The 27,281-nt window shown below is 36.9% G+C and overlaps 1 protein-coding gene across 1 annotated transcript in view; it reads right to left on the bottom strand.

Annotated features, from left to right (window-relative positions):
- The window catches only part of OSBPL11 (oxysterol binding protein like 11), an 85,440-nt gene that overhangs the window by 46,755 nt on the left and 11,404 nt on the right, over positions 1–27,281 (bottom strand). Inside the window, exons 2-6 of the mRNA XM_030330522.1 lie at positions 17,018–17,086; positions 8,117–8,292; positions 6,967–7,046; positions 4,179–4,355; positions 646–847 (exon numbers count right to left, since the gene is read on the bottom strand). Coding sequence (XP_030186382.1) covers positions 646–847; positions 4,179–4,355; positions 6,967–7,046; positions 8,117–8,292; positions 17,018–17,086 — 704 coding nt within the window. The remainder of the gene's footprint in view (positions 1–645; positions 848–4,178; positions 4,356–6,966; positions 7,047–8,116; positions 8,293–17,017; positions 17,087–27,281) is intronic.

The following is a 27,281-nucleotide window of genomic DNA, read 5'->3' as shown; positions in this document are numbered from 1 at the left end:
AAGTAACTGATAGACTTTAATATCTATATCTCAATATGGATATAATGAACTGTGGACTAAACAAAAAGTTAAGAAATGGTCCCAATATTTCTACTAAAGTCAACTGGATGAATAATGATGCCACCAATATTAACAGAAATATAGGAGATGTGGGTTTTGAGTTCAATTTTCAACATGTGGAGTTGAGGTCTCCAAAGGGATATTCAACTATACTAAACATTAGGCCTAAAATCAATTTAGATATGAAAAAGGACACAATAAGAAGACTTTCTTTAACATTAAGGTGATAAGTAAAAACCAAGAGGCTCCTTGGGCACCTGGGTGGCTCAGTTACATGCCTGGTTACATGTCTGACTCAGTCTCAGCTCAGGTCATGATCTCACATTTCATGAGGTCACAGCACGGAGCCTGCTTGGGATTCTCTCTCCCTCTCTTGCTGCTCTTCCCCACTTGCTCTCAAAATAAATAAATAAATGTAAATAAATAAATAAATAAGTAAATAAGTAAATAAAAAATAAAAACCAAGAGGCTCCCTGGTTTCCTTCCTTTCTTTTTTTAGTTAAGACTTGTTAGGAATTAGAACAAATGCAATCTTTCCATGTGTAAGCCCTTAATGTGAAGCCCTACTTTTAATCTACAACTTACCTGAAGACAGTGAGCCCTTCTGATGTGATGCGTGCTGTAACTGCAGAATATGAAAGCAATCGTTTAAGCAGTTCATAGTCGCCATGGAAGTAGCTTTGAGCATTAAGAGATCCTGGTCCAAGGAACTAAGATGGCCAGAAGCAGGAAGGCATTCAATTCGCCTAATTAAGTCTCTTTGTTGTCCTTCAGCATGAGACATCATCTAAGGGAAACAATAGTTCTGTGTGTCCCACTCATGATTTGTGTGTATCACATATACATACAGTTTCCATTTTAATTACCATATTCAGTTTCTGAGCCATTTTTGGCACATATTAGGCTTAGAAATCTATTTCAAATTTGACTATTCTCAATTAGTGAGCAATTAATAGTGCAACTGTGCAAAAGATGAGGACCTTTGGCAGCCGCACTTTTTCTTTGGAAGCAACAAAGCTCAAAAGCCTTGACAAACCTTTTATTAACAGTATACATTTGTACAAGCCATCAAAAAAATATTCTGGATCATCTTCAATAGCATCATTAAATACATCATTACAAAGTAAAATTAGTTCCCAGTCTGGGCTCTTAAGCTCTTTCTTCTCAGCACCCCTAGTTAGGCTCAATCTGAACATACTTAGAAAACATGATGGTTTCCCTGCTTCCTTTTCTCTTAATCTAACTTTCTGGTCCCATTAGCCTGACTGTGGAGCAAGTGCTGTATATACATATACTTTTCAGGTTAAAAGAGTTTAATACACTCTGCTTTGATCAAGAGCTCTGTACACTTTTCCTAACAGAGCTAATAGAATAACAATTCTTGATAAACAACCCAATATTTTTAAATGAAAACTGAATTTATTATGCTTAATTACTTTATTGAATGTACTATGCTTAATTACTTAATTGTGAGCAGAAGTCTCTCAGATTGCCTATTTTTTGGACACTATCTTAATTCACATTGAAATGTGGAGAGACTCAGCTTTCAGAGGCTCTGTTTCAGATGATTTTTTTTTATTTATTCATTTTGGTGGGGGGAGGAGAGGAAGGGAGGGAATGAGTAGGGGAGGGGCAGAGAGAGAAAGAGAGACAGAATCCCAAGCAAGCTCTGCACCATCAGTGTAAAGCCCGATGTGGGGCTTGAACTCACAAACCATGAGATCATGACTTGAGCTGAGATCAAGCGTCAGATGCTTAACCAACTGAGCCACCCAAGCACCCCCCAGATGACTTTTAATACAGTTCATCAGAGGGCTAGTTAAAGAGAGATGCAAATATCCTACCAAAGAAATCCAGTGTGCCATACATGAAATAGCCCCTGGAAACATATGTCACAGTAATGGCTCAAACATTCATTCTTATCGGAAAAAAGGGGTTTTAAGTGAAAACTGTGGATATGAAGATATCCAAATGTACACATTTATACATGCATATATATGTGTGCTTTGTGTATGTTTTGTATATAAATTTTAGGACTAACTTCCAGTAATCCAAACTTATGAATAATGTTATGGCCAATGTTTGGCAATATTTACTAGAGTTAAATATACAGAGTTAGGGGTACCTGGGCGGCTCAGCTGGTTAAGTGTCTGACTCTTGATTTCGGCTCAGGTCATAATGTCATGGTTTGTGAGATCGAGCCCCACATGGGCTCTGTACTGACAGCGTGGAGAATGCTTGGGATTCTCTCTTGCCTTCTCTCTCTCAGAATAAATAAACTTAAAAAAATATAGAGAGAGTTAAATAATTATAACTTATGATCGAACAATTACACTCATGTATGTAACCAACCGATATATAGATATGTATATATATGTTCAGCCCCACCACCCAACCTTGAGGGAGGGGAGGGGCTGGAGGATGAATTAATCACCAACAGCCAATGATTCAGTTGATCATGCCTACCTAATGAAGCCTCCATAAAAAACCCAAATGGAGGAAGCTCAGAGAGCTTCTGGTTGGTGAACACTTGGAGGTACTAGGAGGGTGGAGCTTCCATGACATTTCCCCCATATCTGGCTCTACACATCTCTTATATCTGTCTGTTCCTGAGTTATTTATAGTGTTGAAATTGAATTAAATTCTAGAACACACAGCTGGTGTCCACAAAGATTAGAGAATTGCTTGGTAGGGCAGCGGGGGGCAAGGAACTCCATACATTCGGTGACCAGAGTACGTAAGTGTAGAGTGTTATTGTATAGCATGGGACAAACACGGGAATGTTTTTTCTTTACAGAATGACTATTAGAAACTATAGATATTCACACTTGGAGATATGTGGTAGACATTTCCTAAAAATTAAATAAAATAAACCTGTTACTTCAAGAAAAGCCAACAGTATTTACTGCCAATTTTAAAATCTGAGATTTAAAATGAAAAGAATTTTGGAAAACCTTTATCTGTTACCAGAAGCTTGGCAACTTCCCAATATTGAAAGCCTTTTCTAATGAGATCAGTGAGGATGCTAATGAATAGGAATTTTTGATACTGTATGATAAGACAGATTAACATTTGCAAGACCTGCATAACTCTGTAAGACAGTATTTTCCAAATGACTAATGCATGATGTACAAAATCATACAGAGATTAAAGATACATTCAAAGTGCAAGACAATCCGATAGATTTTCATGTAACAGAATATGAAAAGCTCAAGGATATATATTTGATTCCACACTGCATCGAACATTTAAGAAACTACTACTGTCAAGTTTTCATGCAGTACCAAAGAATAGCCATAATTATTTTAAAAGGCTATTAAAATATTCCTCTACTTTCCAAATCATGTACTTGTGTGAGGCCACTCACTACACAGATATCTAAAAGCTCTACTAAATTTAAGTCAGGAATATTTAGAACCTAACAACTATATCTTTTACTAACTAGAATTATTTGGTACTCAATTTGAAAGGGGGAAATAGTGAGGCAAGGCAACATCAAGGATTTAACTATTCTATTATCGTGTATGTTTGGAATTGTCTACATATATCTTTTTTTTTTTTTAAGTCACTTGTTTGGCCATATAGTCTTCACAATAGACTTAAAATACATTTTGAGGGGCGCCTGGGTGGCTTGGTCGGTTGGGCGTCCGACTTCAGCTCAGGTCATGATCTCACGGTCCGTGAGTTCGAGCCCCGCGTCGGGCTCTGTGCTGACAGCTCAGAGCCTAGAGCCTGTTTCAGATTCTGTGTCTCCCTCTCTCTCTGCTCCTCCCCTGTTCATGCTCTGTCTCTCTCTGTCTCAAAAATAAATAAACGTTAAAAAAAGTTTAAAAAAAACAACCATTTTGATCATGTTACATCAAAGGAGTCTATACTTCTACTTGAGAAATGAAAGATAGACTGCAAAATAAGAGTGTACCCAGGAAATGGTAAAGAAACGCAGGGCATCACCTATATAACCAGGGAATCTTCATGACTTAAAAATTGTCTCAGCATAGTAGACTGAAAACATTTTGAGTGCCCCAGAAAACACAAACAGGATTCAATTTCTTTCGTGATAAAACCAAGCAAGTTAAATTATTTTGTGCATTTTTACTTGGACTTCAATTCATACTTACTTCTCTGACTTCCACAAGATGGTCTGGAGGTAAGTGAGCTCTTTTGTTCACTGATTGTAGTTTGGAATGTCCAACATTAAAAAAAGAAATGGCATTTTGACTTGGTCTCCTCTGGGATATAGGAGAATTACCACTAGATGCAAGTGAGAAGCTCCGTGATTTCAGAGGAGGATTATTCTATTAGACAAAACAAAACCAATCATTTTCAAAAACTTTAGGCTAACCCTCACCTATTATATATATATGTATATGTATATGTATATATATATATATATATATATATATATACATATACATATATATATACACACACACACACACACACAACACACACACACACACTTTAGGCTTACACATGAATAGTTTTAAAAGTTAAATTAACCAGAATTGACTATAAGTACATTTCTGAAAACGATAAAATTTAAGACACCCAAAGTTTAAACATCTGACACATCCAAAAGTAAACTTATAATTTACTTAGAAAATTAATTCCAGGTTTGTACTGTCAAGAATATTTTTTCATATTTTACAAATATAGAACAAGAAACTTCTAATTTCAGATTTGTAAACACACTGATTGAAGCAAAATGTACTCAGCAATATTCAATATAATACATTTTCTAATATAGCATGCAAGTGTCTTTGGAATAAGCTAGTACTTTCTGATCACTGCCAATGATTGCAATCTTGTAGTATGAGTAAAGCTCTTGTGATGAATTTCCTGAAGACTGGGCAGTAGGCCTAAATCACAAACAACTTTTTAAAATTTATTTATGGGAAAAAAAAAACCTGGGGAAAAAAAATCTTTTTTAAGTCAAGCTATTACCCAGGTATGGAATCCTTTAACTATGCTGCCTAGATGTTACTTTTTAGAGATCTCTAACCTCGGATTTCAAGTACTGAGACCATCCTGTCCATCTTAAAAAATAAAAAACATTCCAAAGAAGATATACAAATGATCAATAAACACATGGAAAGATGTTCAACATTACTAGTCATTAGGGAAATGAAATCAAAACCATAGTGAGATTCTACTTCACATATACCAAGATGCCTATTACAATAAAAAAAAAGAAGGGGGGGCAATAACAAGTATTGGTGAGGATGTGGAAAAACTGAAACCTTCATACATTGCTGATAAGAATGTGAAATGGTTCAGTCACTCTGAAAAAGTTTGGTGGCTCCTCAGAAAGTTAAACAGAGTACCACCACATGACCCAGTAATTCCACTGCTAAATATACACCTCACTGAAATCATGATTTCTCACAAAAACCTATACACAAATGTTATTCATAATGACTACAAAATGGAAACAACCCAAATGCCCACCAGCTGATGAGTGGATAAACATCCTGTGGTGTATTCATAATTGGAATATTATTTGGCCATAAAAATGAATAAAATATGATACATGCAATAACATGAATGAACCTTGAAAACATTACATGTACATAAAAGACCAAAGAACAAATAGAACTGGGGATGCCTGGGTGGCTCAGTTGGTTGAGCATCCAACTCTTGATTTTGGCTCAGGTCATGATCTTATGGTTGTGAGAGATCAAGCCCCACATCGAGCTCTGTGCTAAGCATGGAGCCTGCTTGGGAGTCTCTCTCCCTCTCTTTCTGCCTCTACCCCACTTGTGCTCTTTTTCTCTCTCTCTAAGTAAATAAACATTTAAAAAAAAAAAGTAAAACTGAACATACAATAAAATTTGCTTTCTTTTTTTAAAATTTTTAAAAACTTTTAAAATGTATTTATTTTTGAGAGACAGAGAAAGCAATTGGGGGAGGGGCAGAGGGAGAGAGAGAATCCCAAGCAGACACCCCACTGTCAGCCTGGAGCTCAACATGGGACTCAAACTCATGAACCATGAGATCATGACCTGAGCTGAAACCAAGAGGTGGCTGCTTAACCACCTGAGCCACCTGAGTGCCCAATAAAATTTGCTTTCTAACTCTAAAAAAAATTAAGCAAAATATAAGAAGCCAGACACAAAAAACCACATATTGTATGATTCTGTTTGTATAAAAGGCCCAGAATGGACAAATCCATAGAAACAGAAAATAGTGTTTGACAGGGGCTTGGAAAGGGGAGAATAGGGAGTGACTGCTCATGGATATGAGTTTTTGGAGGGTGATGGGAACTAGACAGTTGCGATGGTTGCACAATCTTGTGAATATATTAAGACCGATGGAATTGCACACATTAAAGGGCAAACTGTAGGGGTGCCTGGGTGGCTCAATCGGTTAAGCATCTGACTTTGGCTCAGGTCATGATCTCATGGTTCGTGAGTTCGAGCCCCACATCGGGCTCTATGCTGTCAGCACAGAGCCTGCTTCAGATTCTGTGTCTCCTTCTCTCTCTGCTCCTCCCCCACTCACATGTGCATGCTGTCTCTCTCTCTCAACATAAATAAACATTAAAAAAAATTCAAAGGGTAAATTTTATGGTATGTGAATAGTCCCACAATTTAAAGACATAAAAAAATACAATAGAATATTCTTTTCCCCATTTTTTTTTTTTTAATTTTTTTTTCAACGTTTATTTATTTTGGGGACAGAGAGAGACAGAGCATGAACGGGGGAGGGGAAGAGAGAGAGGGAGACACAGAATCGGAAACAGGCTCCAGGCTCTGAGCCATCAGCCCAGAGCCCGACGCGGGGCTCGAACTCCCGGACCGCGAGATCGTGACCTGGCTGTAGTCGGACGCTTAACCGACTGCGCCACCCAGGCGCCCCTCTTTTCCCCATTTTTATGCATTAATATCGTATATGAAATCCACATACCTTTCCAATAGCTTCAGTGTGATGTTGTGTACATATCTGAAGTCTGCTAACCCAATGTTGTCGCTCTTTAGCATCTGTGGCTGATAAAAAGAACCTAAAAGTTATTCACTTTTGTATTTATTTTTGGAATAATTAATTGTCTACAGCATGAAGGACAGATCATTTAAAATCAGGGATTGGCCTTACTCTCCCTAGAGCAAACATAGCAGTGAGGGAAGAAAAAGGCCCAAGCATCAACTTTGGTAGGTAACACAGTAGCTGGATGTGATGTGGATATTTCAGAAGGAGAATAAATTACATGCAACTAGACATGGATGAGATTTGACATGTCTTAAGTTTCTCATAAAAATATGCTCTGATTTAAAAAAAATAACTTTTATTAAGCATCTGATATATACTAGATATTTTTGTATCTTTTGCAGCATGCTCAGTTAGGATTACCATTGTATTTTATGTGTATTAATAAAATAAAAAACACAAATTAAATTTATCTAAACAAAAGTTATATTTTTAAAATAAATATGAACATTTTAATAAATCCCAACTTTTGTGTATTAGTTACTAAAAACCTCAAAGAGGGCATGCAAACTAAGTCAAGAAAGGGGTTAAATATAATCCATGGAAGACACAGAAAAATATCATTTAGAGGGGTGCCTGGGTGGCTCAGTCAGTTATGCATCTGACTTCAGCTCAGGTCATGATCTCATGGTTTGTGAGTGAGTTCGAGCCCCATATTGGGCTCTGCAGTGATAGTGCAGAGCCTGCTTGGAATCCTCTCTCTCCCTCTCTCTCTCTGCCCCTGTTGTGCTCATGCTCTCTCTCTCTGTCAAAATAAATAAATAAACTTAAAAAAATATATCATTTAGAGAAGCCTATGTTTTTAGATTTTTCAGTAATCAGGGTTTTACGCACACAAATATTTTACAGGAGCCAATCGTAAACACACTTGTTCATTGTGCCACTTGAAAAAAGTTATTTATTAAAAGAGATTTCACAAATTCTTGTGGCAATTCTAAGATTTCGGATATTATACCTACATCATTGATGAGAGTGGTTTCTGTTTCCAAAACCCAAATGAAAGCAGGGAAGTACATCAACTTCTCAAGGGAAGAAGAAAATCACACTATTAACTCTCATATCTCGATCATACCTCTGAGTTTATACTGTTCCCCACTGGCAGCATTTACAGTGAAAGTGTGAGAGTCCTCATCACTAGGTGATATTACAGCTCCTGCAAGCTGCAAAGTACCTCTGGGTTTTTGATTTCTAGACTGTTCATTCACAAAGTACTCCAATAACCCAGCTTCATTGTTTAAAACAAAAAACCTGTAATGAAAAAAAAAAGTCATAATTTTTAAAAATTCTCCTTGTCAAACTAAAGCAAAGTAAGTTTCAATCACTATGCTTTGGAGTTTTTGCTATTAAAAAAATAAAATTCAAAAGCAGTTCAAGAAGCACTTGGAAACACTTGGTTGAATTTCCTAGCAATAAGCTTACTGAAAAATTGAATGAGTTTAATAAATGATATAAAATTGGGGCACCTGGGTGGCTCAATAGGGTTAAACATCCGACTTTGGCTCTGGTCATGATCTCAGGATTCATGGGTTCAAGCCCCACATTGGGCTCTGTGCTGACAGTTAGGAGCCTGGAGCCTGTTTCAGATTCCATGTCTCCCTCTCTTTCTGCCCTCCCCCTCGCACTCTCTCTCTCTCTAAAATAAACATTAAAAAAATTTTAATAATAAAATGAATGAATGAATGAATGAAGGTATAAAACCTTCAATGGAGGGAGAGGCATTTAATAGGGAAGAGGCATACCAGATTATGCAAAAGGAAACAAAAGATAGAGTACCCTTTCAGAGGAAGATTTCACTCCAGAATTCATTAATGGGGAAGGTACACTGCCCAAAGACAAATGGTAGTGAGAATTTTTATTTAAAATTCACTGGATAGGCACTTGGGTGGCTCAGCTGGTTAAGCATCTGACTTTGGCTCAGATCATGATCTCACAGTTTGTGAGTTCAAGCCCCGAATTCGGCTGTCTGCTGTCAACGCGGAGCCTGCTTCGAATCCTCTGTCTCCCTCTCCCTCTGCCTCTTTCTCTCAAAAATAAACATTTAAAAAAAGAATTCACTGCAAACAAATCAAAATATGAACTCTGAGGATAACTAAAGGCTGGGTAAGAAAATGAATCTGATTTAAGATTTAATCAGTGAAATACACAATGAGAATAATGTCAGGGTAGAAAGATTTTGTGAGTGTATCATGAAATAGGTCACAACTTAAGACTACTTATCCTGTTTAAAAATGTAAAAGCTGCAACTGGAGATGCAGAAGCATAAGGAACTTGAAACTAAATGATGAAATACTGATACACTTTGGAAAAGAATTTGATGTTCTGATTTGGTTCCAGATTAACTACTTTAGGAAATGTATTAATTCAGATTCCAATTTAAGTAATACAATAGTTCTTTTTTTTTTAATCCAAAAAGTTTTAATTAAGAAAATTAATGTTTGTGTTCAGAGCAGTTTGGCATTCTACCGGTTACTGTATTCCATTAACACTAGACAATTTGATCCAGTTCAAGGTCCTAGAAGATACTGTCTTAAGCAACAGGCAACCATATCAACCATATCAAACTGGGAGAAAATGAATCAGCCTTCTATTCAAGGAAAGAAAAACTGCTCAGAAGCAAGCAAAAGTTGAAAGTGGTTGCCTGAGATGGGAGATGGAAAAGCAAAGAGCTATTGTTTCTCTTGTTCATCTTTTAGCATGCTTCTAATTTTTAAAATTATGTTCATGGGGCGCCTGGGTGACTCGGTTAAGTGTCCAACTTCGGTTCAGGTCATGATCTCATGGTTAATGAGTTTGAACCCTGCGTTGGGCTCTGCACTGACAGTTTAGAGCCTGAAGTCTGCTTCAGATTCTGTGTCTCCCTCTCTTTCTCTGCCCCTCCCCTGCCTGTGTGCTCGCTCACTCGCACTCTCTCTCTGTCTAAAATAAACCTAAAAACGAAACTAAAATAATGTTCACGTATTTTGATTTCAAATAACCAAGGAAAATACTGGTCTCTTTTCTCAAAAGAGGTCAAAGCAAATTCAGAGTAGAATGTTTGGAAATCTCAAGTTTGCTGTGAACAATTTATCTCAAAAGCACTACCACAAATTTACAATATGGGAGGCACCCACCTAGATACACAGAAAATAATGGTGAGGAGGGACTGGTGAAATGATAGAAATAGCCAATAACTGAACAGCATGGTGATTATAGTCAATAATACTATATTGCATACTTGAAAGTTGCTGAGAGTAGATCTTAAAAGTTCTCATCACACACAAAAAAGTTTTGTAACAGTGCATGGTGACGAGGTTAGCTAGACTTATTGTGGTGATCATTTCACAATATATACAGATATATCAAATCATCGTTGTATACCTGAAACTAATATAATGTTACATGTCAATTATAACTCAATAAAAAAAATGAGGGACACCTGGGTGGCTCAGTCGGTTAAATGCACAACTCTTGACTTTGAGGTCACAATGTCATGGTTCATGAAATCAAGCCCCACATCAGACTCTACACTGACGGCATGGAGCCTACTTGGGATTCTCTCTCTCCTTCTCTCTCTACCCCTTCCCTGCTTGTTCTCTCTCAAAATAAGTAAATAAATTTAAAAAAAGATAGTTAAATAAGCCAATAACTGATCATTTTTTATTTTACTTTATTTTTTTTTTGAGAGATTAAGAGAGAAAATGCAAGTGGGGGAAGGACAGAGAGAGAGAGAGAGAAAAAGAGAATCTTAAGCAGCCTCCACACCCAATGAGGGACTTGATCTCACAACCATGAGATCATGACCTGAGCCAAAATCAAAAGTTGGATGCTTAAATGACTGACCTACCCACTACCCCTGATCTTTTTCATACCAAGATGATGCTATTGGCCCACTGGCATAATAGAGCAATTTGGGCTATCTTTCATTATACATAGTTTAATCTAAATGTTCCTCCTTTATCCCTTCTATGGGGAGAAATTTTAAAAGATGTTTAGTTTGGAGATAGAGAGGCAATCTACATAGTGAGAAAATTTAACAAACCTATATTTCCCAGAAGGTAATTGACTCTTGATGGAGGCATTCTGAGCAAGTTGGCCTAACCAATAAACTAAACCAATAAAGAAAATGTAGAAACAAAGATTAAATGTAACAGGGAAACAAGATTTAGCATGAACCCTGACATGCAGAAAAATTCAGCTAAGTTGTTAAAAGAAAATACTGTTAAAATTGGCAAATAATTGTTTACTTTTTTGCAGTAAAAATTGTCAATTTGGGGAAATGACTTATCTTTGAAATAACCAACAACGTAAAATGAAGTATCATCAAAATACAACTTTAAAAATATTCTGACTTGGAAGTCTATCTTGTAACGACAAAAATAAACTTTAGAGAAATTTTTGTAAGGAAAGGCAGCCATGTGCAACCAGTGGCCAATGGATCTTTTTGGTGGGCCTTTATGCAATGATAAACACCTGTCATTTCTTCCCATGGTCTCAAGTTGCCACTGACCTGAAATGCCATCTTGAAAATATACTAACTTTGATATATTTGTGTATGTTTTGGAGCTTTCTTACTCTGTTCCACTTCTGAGGGTTTCTCAGTATTATTCAATATTACAAGAATGAGTTGTTGATGGGGTGCATGGGTGGCTCAGTTAGTTAAGTGTCCAATTTCAGCTCAGGTCATGATCCTGCAGTCTGTGAGTTTAAGCCCCACATCGGGCTCTGAGATAACAGCTCAGAGCCTGGAGCCTGCTTCAGATTCTATGTCTCCCTCTCTCTCTGCTCCTCCCCTGCTTGCGCTGCATCTCCCTCTCTCTCTTTCTCTCTCTCAAAAATAAATAAACATTAAAAAAAATTAAAAAAAAAAACAAGAATGACAGTTGTTGATGTTGGGGGGGAAAGTTAACCTATCTTGCTTTTAAGAAAGAGAACAAAGAATAGTGCTAAAAGCAAAGTGACATAACAATTTTAAAAATAACCCATGTCATTTGAATGTATAAGCCTTCAAACAATTTTTAAAAACCTGAAATGAAAAATATAACATGAAAAAATTACCTTGACTTTGCTTTTTTTTTCTTAATAAAAGATGGAAACCTTGGAGAAGTGCCCTTCTTACTTCAGTAGGGATGATTCCCTTCTAAGTTTTCATACTCAGCTTTGGCCTGTTTTATGATCTCCAACTTCCTACATGTCACTCTTATTTGGATTACCTAATGTCACTTCCAAATAAACATAGCCCAAACTGCCATCTCTGTTAAACAATCACATTTTCACTCAGTGCTTCCATTCTTTAAAATGTCTGAAAATCATTCTTTCATAAATTATATACCATTTTCAAGTTGTTTAAGATAGGAAAGTAAGTTCAACTCCTGTTAGGGGCACCTGGGTGGTTCAATTGGTTGAGCGTCAGACTTTGACTCAAGCCATGATCTTGCGGTTTGTGAGTTCAAGTCCCACATTGGGCTCTGTGCTGACAGTTCAGAGCCTAGAGCCTGTTTCAGGTCTGTGTCTCCCTCTCTCTCTGCCCCTTGCACTCATGCTCCATCTCTCTCTCTCTCAAAAATAAATAAACATTAAAAAATTAAAAAAAAAATCAGATCCTGTTATTCTATCACAGCCAAAAGTAGAAGCCTCAAAATGACATGTGAATTAGAAGCAACATGATAATAATGTAAAAACATAGACTTTGGAGTCAGAAGTATTTGGGTTCAAATTCCAGTATTACAATTTTTAAAAAGTTAAAAACCACAGTGAGATACCACTTCACACCTATTATGATGGCCATTACTAAGAAAAAAGAAAAAGAAAATAACAAGTGTTGGTGAGGATGTGGAGAAATGAGAACATTTGTGCACAACCAGTAGGAATATAAAACGGTGCAGCAGCTATGGAAAATGGCACGGAAATTCCCCAAAAATTTAAATATAAAATTACCATATGATCCAGTAATTCCACTTCTGGGTATATATACAATAGACATGAAAGATGAGACTTGAACAAATATTTGTACAGCAATACTCATAACAGCATTACTCACAATAGCTAAAAGGTACAAGCAACCCACATGTCTATTGACAGATGAATAGATAATAAAGTATGGTACATATATTCAGTAGAATATTATTCAGCCTTAAAAAGGAAGGAAATTCTAATACATGTTACAACATGGATAAACCTTGAAGACATTATACTCTGAAATAAGCCAGGTACAATATTTGTTCCTCTGTATGATTTCACTTTTATGAGGTAGGTATGTAGTCAAAGCACAGAGAAAGAAATTAGAATGGTGGTTGCCAAGGGCTTGAGGGAGAGAGAAATGGGGAATTATTGTTTAGTGGGTACAGTTTCAGTTTCAGAAGATACAAAAAGTTCTACAGATAGATAATGGTTATGAATGCACAACAATGAATGCATTTAGTGCCACTGAACTGAACATTTATACAAGGTTAAAATGATAAATTTTATTTTGTGTATATTTTCCCACAATAAAAAAAATAATAATAAAAGTTTAATCCCCTGCTTTGCAACTACCAATTCTACAAAGTATGTAAGATAGCTGGTTTTCCTTCTCACAGACTACCTGTATGACCTTGGGCTGGCTATTTAAACTCTCCAAGGTCCCAGAGAAGTTTGAGGATCCTGCACAAAACAGGCAACTAAACACAAATTTGTTTGCTGCCTCCAAACCATCCTAAAAGCCTAATCACCACAGGTATTTTAAAAAGCCCAAGGCAGGGGAACAAGTAATTATAACCCTAATATAATAGTAACTTTTGTCTCTTCAATGAGGTGTTGGTGAAACTGGACAACTACACGCAAACGAATGAAACTAGACCACTTTCTTACACCATACAAAATATAAATTCAGGGCACCTGGGTGGCTCAGTTGGTTGAGCCGCTCACTCTTGATTTCAGCTCAGGTCGTGATCTCGCTGTTTGTGGGTTCAAGCCCCACATCAGGCTCCTGCTGAAAGCACGAAGCCTGCTTGGGTTTCTCTCTCTCCCTCTCTCTCTCACAAAATAAATAAATAAACTTAAAAAAAAAAAACAACTCAAAATGGATTAAAGACTTAACTATAATAACTGCAACCATAACACTTCCAGAAAAAAACATAGGCAGTAGGCTCTTTGACACTGGTCTTAGCAATATTATTTTGGATCTGTCTCTTCAGACAAGGACAACAAAAGCAAAAATAAACAACTGGGACTACATCAAACTAAAAATCTTTTATTTTTATTTATTTACTTGTTAAGTTTTTTAAATGTACATCCAAATTAGTTAGCATATAGTGCAACAATGATTTCAGAAGTAGATTCCTTAATGCCCCTTACCCATTTAGCCCATCCCTCCTCCCACACCCCCTCCAGTAATCCTCTGTTTGTTCTCCATATTTATGAGTCTCTTATGCTTTGTCCCCCTCCCTGTTTTTATATTATTTTTGTTTCCCTTTCCTTATGTTCATCTGTTTTGTCTCTTAAAGTCCTCATATGAGTGAAGTCATATATTTGTCTTTCTCTGACTGACTGATTTCACTTAGCATAATACCTTCCAGTTCCATCCACGTCGTTGCAAATGGCAAGATTTCATTCTTTTTGATTGCCAAGTAATACTCCATTGTATATATATACCACATCTTCTTTATCCATTCATTCATTGATGAACATTTGGGCTCTTTCCATACTTTGGCTATTGTTGATAATGCTGCTATAAACATTGGGGTGCATGTGTCCCTTCAAAACAGCATGCCTATATCCCTTGGATAAATACCTAGTAGTGCAATTGCTGGGTCATAGGGTAGTTCTATTTTTAGTTTTTTGAGGAACCTCCATACTGTGTTCCAGAGTGGCTGCACCAGCTTGCATTCCCATTTTTTTTTTTAATTTTTAACGTTTATTTATTTTTGAGAGAGAGAGAGAGAAAGAGAGACAGATGCAACTGGGGGAGGGGCACAGAGAGGTGGAGACAGATCTAAGGCAGGCTCCAGGCTCTGAGCTGTTAGCACAGAGCCTGACATGGAGCTCAAACTCACAAGCAGTGAGATCATGACCGAGCCAAAGTCGGACACCCAACCAACTGAGCCACTCAGGCACCCCTAAACTAAAATCTTTTGCATAGTGAAGAAACCCATCAACAAAATGAAAAGGCAACCTACTGAATGGGAGAAGATATTTGCAAATGATATATCCAATAAGGGTAACATCCAAATATATAAAGAACTCATAAAATTCAATATCAAAAAAACAAACAATCCAGTTAAAATATGGGCAGAGGACTTGAATAGAAATTTCTCCAAAAAAGACATACAGATGGTCAACAGGCATATGAAAAGATGCTCAATATCACTCAGGGAAATGCAAATCAAAACTACAATGAGATATCATCTCTACCTGTTAGAATGCCTACAATCAAAAACACAAGAAATAACAAGTGCTGGCAAAGATATGGAGAAAAAGGAACCCTCACTCATGCACTGTTGGTGGGAATGCAAACTGGTGCAACCACTGTGGAAAATAGTATGGAGGTTCCTCAAAAAATTAAAAATAGAACCGCCCTATGATCCAGCAACTGCACTACTGGGTATTTACCCAAAGAATAAAAAAGCACTAATTCCAAGGGATACATGCCCCCCTATGTTTATAGCAGCATTATTTACTGTAGCCAAGATATAGAAGCAGCCCAAGTATCCATCGACTAATGAATGGATAAAGAAGATGCGATATACATACATACATACATACATACATACATACGTGTGTGTGTGTGTGTGTGTGTGTGTGTGTGTACTATCTGTGTATTATTTGGCCATACAAAAAGAATGAAATCTTTCCATTAGCAACAATATGGGTGAAGCTAGAGAGTATTATGGTAAGTGAAAAAAGTGAGTCAGATAAGGACAAATACCATATTATGATTTCACTCATGTGGAATTTAAGAAACAAAACAAAGGAACAAAGAGGAAGAAAGAGACAAACCAAGAAAAAGACTCTTAACTATAGAGAACAAACTAATGATTACGGGGGGGGGGGGGGGAGGGCATGGGTGGAGGGATGGGTAAAATAGGAAAAAAATAAAAATAAATAAAAATAAAAATAGAACTACCATATGATACAACAATTCCACTTCTAGGAATTTATCTGAAAAAAATGAAAACACTAATTTGAAAAAACACATGTACCCTATGTGCATTACAGCATTATTTACAATAGCCAAGATATGGAAGGAACCTAAATGTGTATTGATAAGATGAATGGGTGAAAAAAATATGGTACAGGTATAGATACACACAAACACACATACACAATGATATATTACTCAGCCATAAAAAAGAATGAAACGTTGCCACTGCTGACAACATGGACGAGCTTAGAGGACATTACACTAAGTGATATAAGTCAGACAAAGACAAAAATACCGTATGATTTCACTTATATCTGGAATCTAAAAAACAAAACCAACACACAAAATAGAAACAGATTCACTGATATAGAAACGAACTGATGGTTGTTAGATGAGGTGGGGTAAATAATATAGGTAAACAGGATTAAGAGGTACAATCTACCAGTTATAAAGTAAGACAAAAGGATGTAATGTACATCATAAGAAATGCAGTCTAATACTTTAACAACTTGGTATAGTGACAGATGGTAACCAGGCTTACTAATGTGACCATTTTGTAATACATATAAATATCAACTCACTATGTTTTAGTATACCTGAAACTAATAAAATACCCTATATTGTATTTCTATGCCTATAATTCTTCAATAAAAAAAAATATATTAACTTTTGAGATATTTGGAGCCTGCCATCTGGACAGATGTCAATTCCTCTCACCCTCTAAAAAGCAGAATTCATTGGACTTTTACATAACTATAAATCCTTCTCTAGAAGGTTTCCCATCCATGTTTGTACTGAAGTAATTTCAGAATATAAAATTATCAGCCCCACTTCTGGTTTCTTGGGAGAGGGATATAACACAGAAAAAACACTTACCTGTACTGCCACCCAGTGACAAGGTTGGTGTACTTCATTAAGTAGCCATATACATTTTCCATGTGATCACTGTTTCAAAAAAATCAGAATGCACCAGAGTCAGTGAAAATTAGAAGAAATATCAGGAAGTTAACTGAACAATTTAAAAAATAGCTGTAGACACATAGGTGTTCTACAAATGCTTCAAACTTTCTTCAGAAGTCAAATTTACAGGGCTGCCTGGTTGGCTCAGTCAGTACAGCATGCAACTATTGATCACAGGGTTGTGAGTTCAAGCCTCACATTGGGCATGGAGTCTACTTAAAAAAAATAAGAAGTAAAATTTATAGGTTAACAAATAGAGGTATTTAATCTCCCAAATTTGATACCCATAGGCCTTTATTTTACCAGATTTCTTCAGAACAAGTATAATCCCCCATAAGTTATTATAGATCATAGTATTTCAAATATAAAATCATTATATAAATATAAAATTATACAAATATAAAACAAATATACTATAAATATAAATATTTTATATATAACAATTAAATACTAAAGAAATAAAATAGTTTTATGATTCTAGAATAAACCAAAAAGGGTCTCTAAATTAAACAATGCCTCTTCACTCTGGTGGAACACACAAGAGACCAATCTGTTCTGTCTCTGATTCCTTGGGCTTCTAAAACATAGGTCCTGTTTTTGGTGAGAGTGACCCCTCACTCCTGCTCCACCTCAGGTATGAGGCAAAACACTATCAGTTTTGCCACTGGAAAGATTTTATTTGGGACTTGTGTCATTAGCCTTATTACAACTGAGTTTCTTCACTTCCTGCCCCCTTTTTTTCCACTTTATTACATGTATGTTCTGGTATAGTGATACATAGAAAATCCAAGACCTCATTGATATTTCTTTTCCAATATATTAAGGTTCCTCATACATATGAAAACATATTAAAGTTAGACCTACACAGACTATTTGTTGATAATGGGCTTGATTTGTTTTGTAGTTTATATCAGAATTCCTTTTAAACTCACCTACTGTAAAGTTTTAAATTTACGCTATAAAATGCAATGGATATTAATCATTTATTTTCTTTACTATCCCTAAATCACAGAGCATATTTGGTAAAATTTCAGCTAACCGGCATAAAGGAAACTGACAATGTGAGGCAAATGGCAACCTTTCAAACATGGATGTTAAAGGCAAAAGCAAGGGAGAAATCAAAACAGATTTAGATTGATCTCAATGACAAATAAAAAGGGCTAAAGATAAAGACTCTCTCAGGAAAACAAAATAACCAAATTGATTATAAGATTTAGCAGCTATTACTGGGCAGTGAGTAGGAGATGCCTCAGGAATAAACTCAATGTTGAGTGTCTTTCCAGTCTCATTTCCTCAAAGTGCTTGAAAATAAAGATCAAATCTGAAAATAAAGATGTGATCCCATGACTGAGTATATGTTTTTTGTTCTAAGGCTTTTTCATTCTAAGGCTAGCAAACAACATTGTTGATTAATATTAAGTCAAACTACTCGAGTCCTTTGGATTTTATAAGGTCACACTAATCTCAAGAAGACAAAGGTTGTCAACTTCTCAAATGCTAACTCAAAGTTCTGTTACATATTATGTCATGTTAAAATTGACAGTCCCAGTTGAATTCCCATTTAAACACTTTCTAAAGCCTACATCTAGAAGAAAGGATTCTTCTCTGGAAACCCAGCCCTTTGGGTTTTTGCTGGAGTTCCTCTAGTTGCAGCCCAGGTCACATCAAAGCTATCTCTTTCAGCTCCACTGGTACTTAGAAAAGCAGGAAGATATTTTTCTTGTATGGCTCCCACATCTTTCCCAAGCTTCAGGCTTAAATAGTTCTTTGGGGTCACTGGAATCCCAGTGCCCCTGGACTCTGCCCAAAAATAACTTCCCAAAGAGTTCCTCCTCTGTTTTAGGTATTTAACACACAGCTCAGCTTCCCTCAACTGTTCTTGCCCTCAAAATTTATTCCTTCACTTATATATGGACTCTAAAAATCAGGGTGCCTGGATGGCTTAGCTGGCTAAGCGTCCAACTTCAGCTCAGGTCATGATCTCACATCTTGTGCGTTCAAGCCCCACCTCGGGCTCTGCCCCTCCCCGACTCATGCTCTGTCTCTCTCAAAAATAAATAAACATTAAAAAAAATTAAAAAAATAGGGATGCCTGGGTGGCTCAGGTTAAGCGCCCGACTTCAGCTCAGGTCATGATTATCTCGGTTTGGGGGCTCAAGCCCTGCATCGGGCTCCGTGCTAACAGCTGAGAGCCTGGAGCCTGCTTCAGATTCTGTGTCTCCCTCCCTCTGCCCCTTACCCGCTCACACTCTCTCTCAAAAGTAGGTAAACGTTAGAAAAAAATTTTAAATAAAAAATAAATAAAATTTACAAAATTAAAAAATTAAATTAAAAATAAATAAATAAAAATAAAAAATTCAGAAGAATTTTTTATTTTTAAGTAATCTCTACACACAACATGAGGCTTAAACTCACAAACCTGAGATCAAGAGTTGCATGTTCTGCCGACTGAGCCAACCAGGAGTCCCAGAAAATAATCTTTAGAAAAGAGCTCACAGATACACAGAACAGACTGATGGGGTGGGGTTGAGTAAAATGGATAAAAGTGGTTAAAAGACACAAATTTCCAATCACAAAATAAATACGTCCTGGGGATGTTATGTCCAGCACAGAGCATATAGTTAAAAATACTGTACTGCATATTTGAAAGTTGTTAAGAAAGTAGATCTTAAAAGTTCTCATCACAAGAAAAAAAAAGTATATGTGTGATGATAGAGACACTTGAGTGGCTTAGTAGGCTAAGTGCCTGACTTGATTTCAGCTCAGGTCATGATCCCAGGGTTGCAGGATTGAGCCCTGCATCGGGATCCACACTGAGTGTGGAGCCTGCTTAAGATTCTCTCTCTCCTTCTGCCTCTCTCCCCACTTGTGCTCTTTCTCTAAAAAATAAAAAATATGTGTAGTGATAGATTTTTACTAGACTTCTTATGGTCATCATTTCACAATATATACAAATACCAAATTATGTTGTCCACCTGGAAACTAATATGGCAATTATACCTTAATTAAAAAAAAAAAAACCAACCTTATTCTTTGTTCATTCTACTCTGTAGCTTCATAACCTGAATTTATGTATTTATATATGTACGTATGTATGTGTATATTTATACTCTGCACCAATCCACAAAAAGCCTATGGTGCCACATAACTTAAATTAAATTGTTTCTTCAAAGAACCAAAATATCCCATAATTCACCATTTTTGGTTTTCCCCCTTAATCTAGGTTCTCTACACCAAGCCTTCATCACTATACTAGGACTACTGGCATATGATAAATACATTACAATTCAATAAAATTCAATTCCTCTGGTGCTAGGACCATTATATCCTCCAAATGCACATGTGAACTGTGGAAAGAATCCTTCTTAAAAACTCAGTATATACCCACAACTGAGAAAAACAAACAAAAATGTTTATTTCTAAGCAACTGAAAATAATGCCTCATCTCTTTTACTTTTGTCCAGTCTCTCATATAACTAAAGGTATCCCTCATTTTGGTCACATCTAAGTTGTTTCTACCAGTCATTTAATAGTTATCAATGAATCCTTAAGGGTACAATTCCAGTAGCAACATTCACGAAATAAAATCAAAGTAATGTTGTATAGTATAGTAATGTTTTTTGTTCAATTTTTAAATGTTAACATTTTGTTGATGCTTTCATCTAAAGAGTTAAGCTTTCTCACAAAAATTACAAGGGTGATATCACCATGGCTTATTTGACAATAGCATCAAGCCAGCCTCAAAATAACTAGAAATTCAAATACGCAATTAATTACAAACTGCTGGCCTACTTTTATTACATGATACAGACATCTGAGGCTACAAAGAACCAACTTAAGAACATCCTATTCTCTGGAACAGCTGGTTGGCACTGTCATGTTCCCGTACTTTCCCTCCCTGGTCAGGTCAGTGCAACCGGCAGATGTAGAACAACTGTGCCATCTGGTGGCCACTATAAAGAGCTCTATGAGCGACCACCTTTTTGTTCACTCTTCCCTTTCTCCTCTCTACCTCCTTTATAACTGATTCTTTATGTGGTACCTCTAACCTTTATGCTTTGCTCCCATTTAAAATGTGTGAATTTCTATAGATTCTTTTTTTTTTTTATTTTTTTAAAAAATTTTTTTTTTCAATGTTTATTTATTTTTGGGACAGAGAGAGACAGAGCATGAACGGGGGAGGGGCAGAGAGAGAGGGAGACACAGAATCGGAAACAGGCTCCAGGCTCCGAGCCATCAGCCCAGAGCCTGACGCGGGGCTCGAACCCACGGACCGCGAGATCGCGACCTGGCTGAAGTCGGACGCTCAACCGACTGCGCCACCCAGGCGCCCCTATAGATTCTTAATGTACCTGTTAACATTAATAAAATCTAGTTGTTCAAATGGGAACACACCACATATGTGATCATATCATACTACTATTTTGTGTTCTATGAAGTAGAGATTATGGTCCAAAAGACAAATACACGGAAAAATAAGCTGTGAAAAAGTTAATTTCTTTTTCAGTCCTTCAGCAACTCCACCGATCAACAAATTGGGTATATTCTGATCTTCTAAACTTGTTAACATTCAATTGGGATTAGTACTGGAGGCTGATAGTCTATAAAAATAACTGATTAACTGAACTATGCCAAGTGGCATTATTACATTTAATGTGAGGCTCATCTATCTTAATAATGATTATTTCAATTCCTAAGTCTCAATTACTATAACACACGTATTTCTTAACCTTTCTTGATCAGACTTAAGGAAGATATGTAGAAGCTTTTAAAATTAAGCTACTTTCTGAACAGCTTCAAATCCTTTCATTTCAGTTCCGCACAATTACTCATGACTTCCTAAATGCAAAGCACTCTGAAAACCCACTGAAAAGGATGGGAAAATAAAAAGGTGATTTCTCTCCAACCCCAAACCACCATCTAACATAAGAGAAATATATCTCCTTGAAGAAAAAGACAATGACAAGGGCTCCTACTAGAGGAGAGACACACTGGGCCTGTGTTTTTAGCTGTCATACTAATGAAAAGGGTATTTCATTAAAGACACGGGATTCAGTGGTGACTGAGGCTGAAATGACGGGACCTGACTGATTAGATGTGAAGTGAGAAAGAGATGGAGAGTGACAGTAGGGTGAGAGAGAAGGGACAACACCCGGAGTTCAGCTGGAACAACTGTGCAGATACTAATACTTTCACTAAAATGGGGACCACAGAGGAAGTTTTGGGTTTGTCCCAACTTAACATATTGAATTTCAGGGATCTGCAGACCATACACAAGGAGATAGCCAATAAGGTAGCATGATTTGGATTGGACATATAGATTTGGTAGTAATCAGCATATAAGCATGTAACTGGTATTTGAAGCCAGAAGAGTAAATAAAATCACCCAGGAAGGATTATAAAATGACCAGCGATAGTACAGAGCCTAAGGGAGAACCCTCAGGAAAAGTTTCAAATGCAAGAGGAGTGCAGACAGAAGATAAGTAGTAGCTGAGTAGTAGAAAGAAAACCGGGAGTACTTTAAGTGAGTTTGTGGTCAAGCATGTTCAGTGCTACTGGGGGGTGAACTAAGATGCAGACTGAGAAGTTTCTATTAGATTTACCAACCAAGAGATAACAGATCAATGAAATGATGAAGGCTGAGCCAGCTGGCAGTAACCAAGAGACACTGGGAGAAACAGAACTGGTTAAAAGGATGTAGGCTTAGGACGGGGTAATTCTAAGTACCCAAAGAGAAGGAGATAGAAAGAAAGGTTCAAGACTCAGAAGAAAGAGAGAAATGGGAGAGAGAGGCAGATTCCATAGCCCAGATACAGTAGAGGAATTAGTCTTGGACACCTTAACACATTTAACTGCAGGCAGAAATTTATGCAAGCTGTAGTCAGTGTAAAGCAGGTGCCAGTCAAGCCACAGATCAAAATTCCTACTTTCTACTAAGCAAAAACTGTCCTCCAAAATTAGCTTAGTTTTGGTTCATTCCCTTGATAATATAAATAGCATGATGAAGGGAGAGAGCAGCCTGCTTAGCTAAGGAAAAAGCAGCTGACAACAGATGGGAACGACTGCAACACATGTAAGTCCTTCTGCTGTAAAAAGATATTCTGCAGAGCAGTGACTGCTTCTTACTCATCCTGGTATTCCTTGTAGCACCTAGCTTATAGCCTGGGATATAGCAGGTGCTCAAGAAATCTCTGCAGAATGATTTAAGCAATGGGAAGATAGAAGCAGAATGTTTCTATAAAACCACAAGGCAATTCTGAGTAACTGTCAAAAAAAAAAAATCAACACAGCCTGTACACTCCAATCAATTTCAGATAAAACAAAATCTAATTCCAACCATATCTTAGTCTATACCCAAAAGTATGAAGTAAAAGACATTCCCTTCCTGCAAAAAGCCTTAAAAATGTTAATGCTCTTTGCACTGAGTAATGTACAAAATTGTTGAATCACTGTATTGCACACCTGAAACTAATATAACACTGTATGTTTTACTGTAATTAATTTTTTTTTAAATGTTAATGCTCTTCGGCCCAAGAATTTTACTTCCAGGTATCTAGCCTAAGATAAATAATTAGAAATGTAGACAAAGATAATATGCAACCTTGTCCACTATAGCACTACTTACAATAATTAAAATAAGAAAGAAAAGAAAAGAAAAGAAAGAAAGAAGTGAATGGAGAGAAAAGGAAGAAAATAAGCTCAATGAACATCAGGAGAATTATTAAGAAGTATCATGGATTACACTGTATGTTAACTACCTGGAATTTAAATAAAAACTTAAATATATATATATATATATATATATATATATATATATATATATATATATATCCAAGGTGAATAGAATTCACCAAGTAAAATGTTTATGAGTTTCTAACAACATGGGGAAGTGCTTTAAGATAATTAAGTTTTTTTGGGGCGCCTGGGTGGCGCAGTCGGTTAAGTGTCCGACTTCAGCCAGGTCACGATCTCGCGGTCCGTGAGTTCAAGCCCCGCGTCGGGCTCTGGGCTGATGGCTCAGAGCCTGGAGCCTGTTTCCGATTCTGTGTCTCCCTCTCTCTCTGCCCCTCCCCCGTTCATGCTCTGTCTCTCTCTGTCCCAAAAATAAATTAAAAAACGTTGAAAAAAAAAAAGATAATTAAGTTTTTTTATTTATAAAATACCAAATTTAATATAGCCTATAAAAAATGTGCACAGGACAAAACTACACAAAATAGTAACTCCATCACTGGATGGAGAAGATGGAGAAGTTATGGATGGTTTTACTTTGCTGTCTTTACTATTTCACATTTTCCAATTTTAATACCCCATTATTTTTATAATTAAAACACTTTTTTAAATGTCCAATTATCTTGAACAGGCAGGATAGTTCAGGGCAGAGAGCTACTTCTATCTGTTATTATGCATGGATTAAATTTTTTAAAACTCTCCGAGGGGACTATATGACCATTGCTCTTTTGAAATGTAGAACTGTGTTTCCTATAAGCTCTTACTTCCCAAATTAACCTACACATACTCAAAACTGGGCTGGGTGGGTGGGTGGGAGAACAGGGTAAAATTAGATTGCGTTTCTAGAGCAAATGTACTTGACTATAATAAGTTAGAGCATTAAAAAAATAAGTTAAAGCATTTTTAATATCAAAACTCTCATAAATATTAAGAAAAAACTTGCTCCCTCCTCACACATCCATCTCCATGTGGAGAACTTCTCTAGAGAGCTCCCATCCTCTTTTCCCCACTCTTCCCCTCACACATCCCACAGTTGGGCATGAAGGGCTCAGCTCCTCTGGGCTCCTTCCCTTGGATCCGCCTCCTACCCAAAGAAGACATACTTACCTGCTCTGACAGAGAGAAGACCTGAGTATTCCAAACTGCCTCTGTGCCTGTGACTAGGTAGATAAGTATGCCTAATTCCAGGGTGGAAATAGCAAATTTACTTTACTATGGTAACTGCTGCTGCTTTCTTCAATGAGTTTTTTGCAGTAATAAAACTATTTCCTCATATCCACTAGTATGTCTATTATCAAAACCAAAACCAAACCAAACCAAACCAAACCAAAAGACAGAAAATAACAAGGGTTGGCAAGGGTATGGAGAAATTGGAACCCTTCTGCATTATTGGTGGGAATGTAAAATGGTATAGCTGCTGTGGTAAACAATAATGGTGGCTCCTCAAAAAGTTAAATGCTGAATTACTATATGATTCAGCAATTCTACCTCTGGGTATACACACAAAAGAATGAAAGCAAGTACTCAAACAGGTATTTGTATACCAATGTTCACAGCGGTATTATTCACAATAGCCAGAAGATGGAAACAAATCAAATGTACATCAACAAATGAATGGATAAATAGAATGTAGTAAATACACGCAACTGAATATTATTCAGCCTTAAAAAGGCAGGAAATTCTGACACATGCTGCAACATGGATAAACCCTGAGGACATTATGCCAAGTGAAGTAAGCCAGACACAAAACGACAAAAGTTGTATGATTTCACTGTGAGACACCTAGAGTTGTCAGAATCATAGAGACAGAAGGTAGAATAGTGGTTGCGAGGGGTTGAGGATTGGGTGGGGATAGGGAATTATTATTTAATGGGTAAAGAGTTTTAGTTTGTGATGACAAAAAATTCTTTTAAGTTTACCTTTTTATTTTGAGAGAAAGAGAACAGGTGTGTATGCATGACTGGGGGAGGGGCAGAAAGAGAGAAAGAGAATCCCAAGCAGGCTCTGCACTGTCAGCACAGGGCCAGACCAACCTCAGCCGAAGTTGGATGCTTAACCAACTGAACCACCCAGGCACCCCTGGGATGATGAAAAACTCTAAAGATGAATAGTAGTGATAGTTGCATAACATGTCAATGTACTTAATGTCACAGAACTACACACCTGAAAAATACTTTAGATGGTATATTTTATATGCATATTTTACTAAAATTAAAAAAATAAATAAACCTGGGGTACCTGGGTGGTTTCAGTTGGTTAAGTGTCAGACTCTTGGTTTCAGCTCAGGTAATGATCTCATGGTTCATGGGTTCGAGCCCCCTGTCAGGCTCTATGCTGACAGAACGAGACCTGCTTGGGATTCTCTCTCCCTCTATCTCTGCCTCTGTGCCACTTGTGCTCTTTCTCTCTCTCTCTCTCAAAATAAACAAATAAACACTAAAAAAAAAAAAAAAACCAACAACAACCTGACAATTTGATTGTATTCTGATTCCTGTGGCCTCCCTCTCAGCTGGCCCTGACTCTATACTGACCTCTGTAAGCAACTGATACATAGAGAGTAGAATATAAAATTCTCATGAATTCTGAAATACAGAAAACTCCCAAGAAAGTTATACGAGCCAGGGGCTGTTTTAAATCACAAACTAGATCCACTTAAGGTACCTACTATATCTTATGCAGCTAAAAGATAGTTCAAGAAGAAAGTTTGAGAAGCACAGCTGTAAAATGTTTTCCTACACCGACCAAAAAAAAAAAATCCTATACATAATCTGATTGTTACAGACAACTGGGAAATCCCTCATGCAGATAATTGGCCATTTGACAACAGACCTTCAATGAAGATGGGACAGAAGAAACTCCCACATGTTAAAGTAGAAAGTCACCTCTAACACCTCAAGAAAGAAAGCTGTTTATTATAATGGAAAGGGCATGGCTTAGTGTCAGACAGTTATAGGTATGAACTCCACTGTGACCTTGGGCAAGTAACATATCTGGTACTGAGTTTCTTCATCTGTAAATGGGGATAAGAATATCTATCCTGCAGATTTATAATGAGAAAAGAAAATATATTCACCCCAAATATATTTGAAGTATAAGTCAATATGGTTAATGCTCATCAAATACTGATTCTCTCACACTCCAGGAAGTCAATTCCTCCATAGGCAAATTCCTTTGGCGTAGGCTCATTTTTCTAGATCAGTTTTCTAGATTTGTCCTATCTTTTTTTTGAATTTTTTTTTAATTTATTTTGAAAGAGAGAGAGAGTGGAGGAAGGACAGAGAGAGAGGGAGAGAGAGAATCCCAAGTTGTCAGTGCAGAGTCCAACACAGGGCTCCATCCCATGAACCCTAAGATCATGACCTGAGCAGAAATCAAGAGATGGACACTTAATCCACTGGTCCACCCAGGCGTCCCTGTCTTATCTTCTTAGCCTGACATTTTCAAGTCAGAA

This window comes from Lynx canadensis, chromosome C2 (assembly GCF_007474595.2).
Source record: "Lynx canadensis isolate LIC74 chromosome C2, mLynCan4.pri.v2, whole genome shotgun sequence".
NCBI lineage: Eukaryota > Metazoa > Chordata > Mammalia > Carnivora > Felidae > Lynx > Lynx canadensis.
The sequence above is the reverse complement of the archived record's forward strand: the minus strand, read 5'-3'. Positions and strand labels throughout refer to the sequence as shown.